Raw genomic sequence first — 8,187 nt, forward strand, 5'->3', positions numbered from 1 at the left:
GCATTCTCCATTTGGCTGCCCATGCTTCTAATTTAACTAAGTCGTTCTGAAGAGACTCGGCATCCTCCTCTGTATTTATAGCCTTACACAATTTGGTATCATCTGCAAAAATTGACACCATGCTCTCTAGACCTTCTGTTAGGTCGTTAATGAAAATATTGACCAATAGCGGTCCTAATACTGAGCCTTGCGGCACACCACTTAGCACTTCAGTCCAAGTTGAAAAAGACCCATTAACCACAACGTGCTGCTTCCTATTATCTAACCAGTTTTTCACCCAAGTGCATATTGTGCTTCCTAGCCCTGATTCTTGTAGCTTGTAGATAAGTCTCATGTGTGGTACAGTATCGAACGCTTTGGCAAAGTCTAAAAAGATTACATCCACGTCTTTACCCTGATCTAGGTTTGCGCTTACTGTTTCATAAAAGCCATAAGTTGGTTTGACAGTATCTGTCCTTCATAAACCCATGTTGATTCCTTTTAATGACCTTATTGACTTCAAGGAACTTCTGAATACTAGCTCTTAGAATACCTTCCAATACTTTCCCCACTATAGATGTAAGACTAACTGGTCTATAATTACCTGGTTCAGCTTTACTTCCCTTTTTGAATATAGGCACTACTTCCACTATACGCCAGTCTTTGGGAACCATACCTGATATAACTGAATCCTTAAAGATCAAAGATAGCGGTTTTGCCAGTTCAGAGGGAAGCTCCATTAGAACCCTTGGGTGAATACCATCGGGCCCTGGTGATTTATTAATCTTTAAATGTTTTAATCGGTCACAGACTACTTCCTCGCTTAAATAGGTACCTATCAGTGGGATATTCTCATTATTAAGATTGTCTGTCAGTCCCTGAAATGGGTCCTCTATAGTGAATACTGTTGAAAAAAACTCATTTAGTGTGTCCGCTATGTCATTATCATTTTTGCTTAAGACTCCCAACTTGTTTTTTAAAGGGCCTATACTCTCCTTCTTTAATCTCTTGCTATTAATGTATTTAAAGAATTTTTTGGGATTCGCTTTGCTTTCCTTTGCTACTAGTTTTTCAGTTTCTACTTTAGCCGCTCTTATTTCCTTTTTGCAAATTTTGTTACATTCCTTATAGTGATGAAATGACTCTGCTTCCCCGTCAGATTTGTATTTTTTAAATGCTCGCCTTTTCTTGCCCATAAGTTCCTTTATATTTTTGTTAAGCCACATCGGTTTGTGGTTTTTATTCCTTTTTTTGCTACTCATAGGAATAAATTTGAGTGTATTTTTAGCTAGCAGGAATTTTAGTACCTCCCATTTCTCCGTAGTATTTTTTCCTAAAAACAAACCTTCCCATTCAATATCCCTGAAAAATACCCTCATCTTTTCAAAATTTGCTTTGCTAAAGTTTAGAGTCCTAGTTGAGGCAGTATAGGGCTGTTTATGGAAACTGATTTTGAATGTGACCATATTGTGGTCGCTGTTTCCTATGGTTTCCCCTACTATAATACCTGATACCAAATCCCCATTGTTTGTTAATACCAGGTCTAAGATTGCATTTTACCTAGTTGGTTCCTCAATTAGTTGGACTAAGTAGTTATCATTAAGTGTGTTTAAAAACATATTGCCCCTAGCAGTATCACATGAATCGTTTTTCCAGTTTATCTCTGGATAGTTAAAATCTCCCATCACTACTATGTCTCCTACTCCTGCTGCTCTTTCAATTTGCTTTAGTAACAATTCCTCATCAGATGCGTTGATGCCAGGCGGCCTATAGCATACACCCAATACTAACTTTTTTATTCCTTTTTCCCCGCATGCAATTTCTACCCATAATGTCTCGACAGTGTCTACAGTCCCCCCCTGAATATCTTCCCGTATATCAGGTTTTAAAAACGGCTTTACGTAAAGACACACCCCTCCACCCTTTTTATTTAGTCTGTCTCTCCTAAACAGTATATAGCCCTCTAGAATGACTGTCCAATCATGAGATTCATCCCACCAAGTTTCAGTAATGCCTATAATATCATACTGTTTGCTTGCTGCAAGTACAATTTCTAGTTCACCCTTTTTACCAGTAATGCTTCTGGCGTTTACATACATACATACAACTAAGATAAGTATTTTCCCTTGCGTTAGGGACATCTTTCACCTTATGTAGCAATGATGACCTGTAATCGTCATTGGTTAGTGCTTTGGTAAAATCCCTTTTAGTACCCATGTTAGTAACCTTACCGCCTGCTCTTACCCTCCCCCAACTTCTCCCCCATTCGTTTACTACCGCCATCCCCACTATTCTCACTGCATGACCCGTAGTTTCTAGCTAAACCCTCCCCCCAGGCTCCTAGTTTAAAATCTCCTCCAACCTTCTAACCATCCTTCCCCCCAGCACCACTGCCCCCTCCTCAGTCAGGTGCAATCCGTCACGACAAAAGAGATGGCGCCTGACTGAGAAGTCCGCCCAGTGTTCCAGGAACAGAAACCCCTCCTTCCTGCACCAATCCCTAAGCCACACATTTACCTCCCTAATCTTTCTCTGCCTCCCCGGACTAGCGCGTGGCACGGGTAATAATTCCGAGAATATTACCTTAGATGTCCTTGCCTTCAGTTTCTTTCCTAAGTCCCTATAGTCTTTCTTAAGGACATCCCACCTTCTGCTAACTTTGTCATTGGTGCCAACGTGCACCAAGACCGCCGGGTCTTTCCCAGCCCCTCCCAACAATCTATCTACCCGGTCCGCAATGTGCCGTACCCGAGCACCCGGGAGACAACAGACTGTACGGCGATCACGGTCCCGGTAGCAGATTGCCCTATCTGCCTTCCTGATGACAGAATCCCCTACCACCACCATCTGACTAGGTACATCTCTATTTTTTATCCCAACCGCGCCAGAGGGACCGCTCCTCTGGATGCTAGAGGGAGCAGTCTCCTCCGGTACCATCAGTTCTTCACTATCATCCTCCGATTCCTCGTCCAATCGGGCAAATTTGTTCGGGTTTGATAGTTCGGAGATGTCGAGCCTCCCCCTCTTTTTCTTCCTTCTAACTGTGACCCAACTGGCTACCTGATCATCATCCTCTTCTACCAGTGACCCCTCCCGCAACTCCTCCACCGTTCTGTCTAAACTACGCTCGAGATTGTGAATCTCCCTCAGTCGCGTAACGGTTTGCTCTAGATCAGTTACCTGGGCTTCCAGGGCAACAGTTCGCATACACCTCGTGCAGATGTAATCACACTGAGCCGGTAGCTCCAGGTGTGCATACATCTTGCACGACATGCACTGAGTGAGGTCCCCAATCACAGCCCCTCCCATAATGTGTATAAGGGCATTAATAATGTGCAGCATATGTGTAACAGGGTACTACTGTATGTGTGCCATTATGTGTATAGGGGCACTAATAATGTGCAGCAAATGTGTAGGGGGCACTATGTGTGTCATTATGTGTATAAGGGCATTAATAATGTGCGGCATATGTGTAAGGGACATTACGTGTAAAAGGGCATTAATTTGTCATAATGTGTAAGGCGCATTATGTTTATAAGGACATTAATAATGTGTCTCATATGTGTAAGGGGCATTACTGTGTGGCATTATGTGTATAAGGTGCTCTACTATGTCGCGTTGCGTATAGAAAGGGCACTGCTGTGTCGTCTAATGTGAATAAAGAGCAATAGGGTGTGGTGTAATGTGAATAAGGAGCAATTCAGTGTGATGTAATGTGAATAAGGGGCTCTACTGTGAGGAGTAACGTTTATAAGGTAAAGTGATAATACTGCAGGATGTAATATGAATTATGGACACTATCGCATGATCAAATGTGAATAAAGTTGCAGTACTGTGTGGTGTAATCGGAATTGGGGTTACTATTGTGTGGTCATGGCCCTTGCCAGCAAAAACACACCACTTTTTGGGCTGTGCGCCAAATGTGCGAACTGTTCCTATTTAAAATATAGGGGGTACAAACACCAAAATAAGGACTGCTATAGATGAGGGGTGATGGTGCAGGGAAAGAGGTGCAAGGTCAGAAGGCGGAACCAGCGGTGGTGCTAGCTAGGGGGCACCAGTCAAAATCTTGCCTAGGGCATCATATTGGTTAGGGCCGGCTCTGCGCCCAACACCCATCTTCCTGCTCTTTATGCTCCCGCAGTACTTGGTGTGTGATGTCATGATGCCACGTGCGGCCTGGGTGAGGATACAACAGGTGACGCAGCTGCTATCGGCCTGGAGGGCAGTGTGTCCCTGCTCTGCACTTTTAGACAGACCCTTGTTAAAGTTATCATTAATCAAATGACAATAACCAATCAGATTGTCCAAGAGTTGTGCTAAAGATACAAGTTTATTTAAATGCTATAACAAGTGGCACTGGCTTTTTATCAATGCAGAGTAGTCAGAACTGAACAGACCAAACTTACATACAGTTATTCTCAGCTACAGATATAGACGCCAACTAACAGGAAATTTTACATGAATACATTATCATACCACATTACAATCCCATTGGTGACGCCCAAAAGGGAGTCGTGTGATAGGCTCATCTTGTTACATTTCTATAAAGCCATTACCAAATACAGGCAAAAATACACACAAAACACTAACATTTCTAACATAAACTGATATTATTCTAACAAGCTGCCATTATTAGGCAATACCATGTAAGGACGCCCACCAAATTATCATTGTACATGTTGTGTGCTGTAACTCCACTTTGTCTGAACCCCCTGCAAAACAATATTTGCTATGGGGCCCTGGTAATAGACACCAAGCTTAATAAGGGACCTTCATCCAGTCTAGTTATAATAAACCATATTTATAGATTGTTCACCGACTTCTCTAGGTTCTTAAGGTGGGTGCACACTGATAGATATATCTGCAGATCAATTGATCGGCAGATATATCTATGGACGGATCGGGCAGTGTGCTGTGCATACACACTGCACGATCAGTCAGGGACTGACGTCATGTACTGGGTGGACGTGTACACACACCTGCCCAGTTCAGCTGTCAATCACCGCCGGCTGTCGCAGCATGTGTACGGGCGACTGGCTGGTCGCCCGTACACACACAGCGACGCGCCAATATATTGGTATATATACTGGCTGTCGGCTGTGCTGCGGGGCCAACACGATATGTCTGTGAATGACGGAGTTCACAGACATATCGCCCGTACACACTGGCCGACGGACCGGCGATATTATCAGCCGTTCAAGAGAACGGCCGATATAAATCGGCCAGTGTGTACCCACCTTTAGGGGAATATTTATTAGTTATCAGGTCTATTTGGTAATCTCATCAGCCTGTGATGGCCATCGCCGAGTATTCCTGCAAAGCAAAGGCAGCAATTTACCACATGTTGGGCCAGATCCAGATGGGAACGCAAACAACCGTTGTTAACGCAACTGGAGCAATTTTTAGCCATTGCGCATGTGCCACAGCTGTTCTTTTATATTATCGTAATCTTAGGAAAGTGATGAAATAAACAAGAAAAAAATGTTTTATTATTACAGTAAATAATTTTTTTTGCTTATTACAACTATAGTAGTATAAATATATACAGTATATATATATTTAACATTACTTTCTGTTTTTTATGTATACTTTTTCATTTGATGAACTCTGCGTGGGGAAGGTCAGTGATGCGGCAAGTCTCTGCTTACTGCTGCCGGCAGTATTACTGGAGAGCCCAGCGTCACTCAGATGCACCGAACATTTATTTTTGCTAAACTGGCCCGAATAATTATTTTCTATTGCCGCCATGATCATTGGTAGAAAATAGTTATTTTCAGGTCTATTTGATAATTTGGCCCCACAATCCAGGGCTACAATTCCATGCAGCATAAGTTTTAAAGAGACAAATATCAAGTTAATAAATGAGGCATGCTGGTATTTGTAGTCCAAGCCAACTTTGTATTGTTATAAATGAGACATTATCTCAGTCACCGCCTGACTGCACTAATAGGGTATACACCAGCTGACAGGCAGTCATTACAACCAGTCAGTGAAAAAGGATATCTGGTAATTCTACAGTGGAGGCGATCAGCTGTAGCTCCACCCACTGCTTCATTCTATTGGCTGCATATTTTACCAATCAGACCTCCCTCTCTGTGATGTCACCAGTCTCAGGTGGGGGGTTTTAGGATTATTTTTTACAGCACCTGACTGTCCCAGATATAATTGCACCCTTCCCTATGCATAATGCAACATGAAGGGGCTCAGTGAAGGTGGCAGTGAAGGTGTGTATGTGTCTCATCTGCTGAGATGGATCATAAAAGGACAGCTGTCCAGCCTCATAGTCCAGATATATCCCCACAGTGCTACCAGGAAAGGTGGACAAACAGATCTCTATCCTGTCATGTATCGCTGAACATCGGTTATACCACCCTCTGCACAAAGCCCAGGACTTGTCATTATACCCAATGCGTGACTGATCTCCTCTCCTGTCTATACTGGGATAGCTCATCCCTACACTCCACCATCCTGATTCACTCACAGTCATATCCAGGTAATGTCGCCCTGAGGAAAAGCTGCTGGTGCTTAACACCTGGTTATAATGCTGAAATCTCTCCGGTTTATCTGGACAATACCAGGCGTAATCTGACCAGTTTGCACAGGTTGGTTCTATAGGCTTAGACTTAAATGTAGAGTTATCAGTGATAGATTGTGGTATATTTATATTACTAGCAGCTGTGTTTATATCCAGTATTATCTTTGTAGGTTGGTGCACATAGAGCCCTATTTTTATACCAGTTATAATGTCAGATTCTGCATTACCCGCTGGCTTTACAAACATTGCCTTGTCTGATTCTGTACCAGCTGCTGGGTTTACCTCCTGCAGTCTGTCAGTAGAATCCTGGACATAGATTCCTTCATTTATACTGGTCAATATATCATATAATGTGTGTAATGTCTCTGATAAGTGACCCACATCCAGCTCTCCCACACCACGGTCCTGGTTATCAGGTCTCTCTCTATCCTCAGCATCACACCAATCACCTGTGTCTGGTTCCTGTAAGACAGTCACTGGATCAGGCAGATTACACAGCTCCTCAATGTGACGCATCTCCCTGGACAGCTCGTCCTTCTGTATTTCCAGCTGCTGGATCAGATCCGAGACTGGGAGTGAGGCGCACTGTACCTGCCTGGATATCTCACTCAGGACTCTCTTCTCCAGGTCATTCAGCTGTCTCCTGATGTCTCTAAACAGGGCAGTGACTGTCTCTGTTACACCAGCTGCTTTTTCCTGATCATTTATTCTGCGCTCCTGCAGGCTCTGGACTCTTTTCTCAGCCTCCTCTCTCTTTATTGTCAGTTTCTGCAGAATATGTCTCAGTTTCTTCTTCTTCTTCTCCGAGGCCACATCCAGCAACTCCACCAGGTGTCCACGATGTTTTCCAGCCAAACTGCAGGTCACACAGATACAGGCAGTGTCCTCAGTGCAGTAATACTCCAGGACCTTCTTATGGACAGAGCATTTCCTGTTCCCCAGGGTGGTGGTGGGATCAGATAAGATATGCTCTGCTGACTTGCTGTGTACTCTCAAGTGATTATCACACAGAGAAGCCTCACAATGCAGACAGGATTTAGCAGCAGGTACAGGAGAGTGAATACAGTAAGTGCAGAAGATCCCAGTCTCCTCCTGATCTGGATGAGTAGACAGGAAACTCCTCACTATGTTACACAGAGTTATGTTCTGTATCAGTGCAGGACGCTCCTGACTCTCTGCTCTGCAGTCAGGACAGGAATAAACTCCAGACCCCTCCTGTGTATCCAGCACACGATCAATACAGACCCGGCAGAAGTTGTGGCCACATCTCAGGGTTACAGGATCTGTATAAATGCTCAGGCAGATGGAACAGTCCAGCTCCTTTCTCAGATCAGCAGACGCCATCGCTGGCAGCAGAGGAGAGTAGTGAAACTGAAAGTCTCTGAGAATCAGAAACCACAGAGGGTGGGGCTGACGTTGCTCTCAGATTACAGCTATGGGCTCAGTTATACTAAGCACACAGCTCTACACACAGGAAACAGTCAGAGAAGGTAATTTACCCTGCACAGCACCAGTTGTGTTATCATTTTATTAACCCATTTGCTGCTGAGTCTTTTTGGGTATGGGTCATTAGGTCGACAGTCATTAGGTCGACCACTATTGGTCAACATGCATTAGGTCGACATGGTCATTAGCTCGACGTGAACAAGGTCGACATGGAAAAAGTTCGA

The 8,187-nt window shown here is 43.8% G+C and overlaps 1 protein-coding gene across 1 annotated transcript; it reads right to left on the reverse strand.

The window, feature by feature from the left end:
• Positions 1 to 4,293: 4,293 nt before the first annotated feature.
• LOC134997856 (E3 ubiquitin/ISG15 ligase TRIM25-like) lies at positions 4,294 to 7,947 on the reverse strand. Its single transcript, XM_063951318.1, has one exon. It carries the CDS (start codon positions 7,859 to 7,861, stop codon positions 6,113 to 6,115), a length of 1,749 nt encoding a protein of 582 aa, XP_063807388.1. The 5' UTR covers positions 7,862 to 7,947; the 3' UTR covers positions 4,294 to 6,112.
• Between the last annotated feature and the right edge of the window lie 240 nt (positions 7,948 to 8,187).

This window comes from Pseudophryne corroboree, chromosome 2 (assembly GCF_028390025.1).
Source record: "Pseudophryne corroboree isolate aPseCor3 chromosome 2, aPseCor3.hap2, whole genome shotgun sequence".
NCBI lineage: Eukaryota > Metazoa > Chordata > Amphibia > Anura > Myobatrachidae > Pseudophryne > Pseudophryne corroboree.

Coding starts and splice junctions, on each gene's coding strand:
- LOC134997856 (XM_063951318.1), bottom strand. CDS start 7,861: ATGGCGTCTGCTGATCTGAGAAAGGAGCTGGACTGTTCCATCTGCCTG.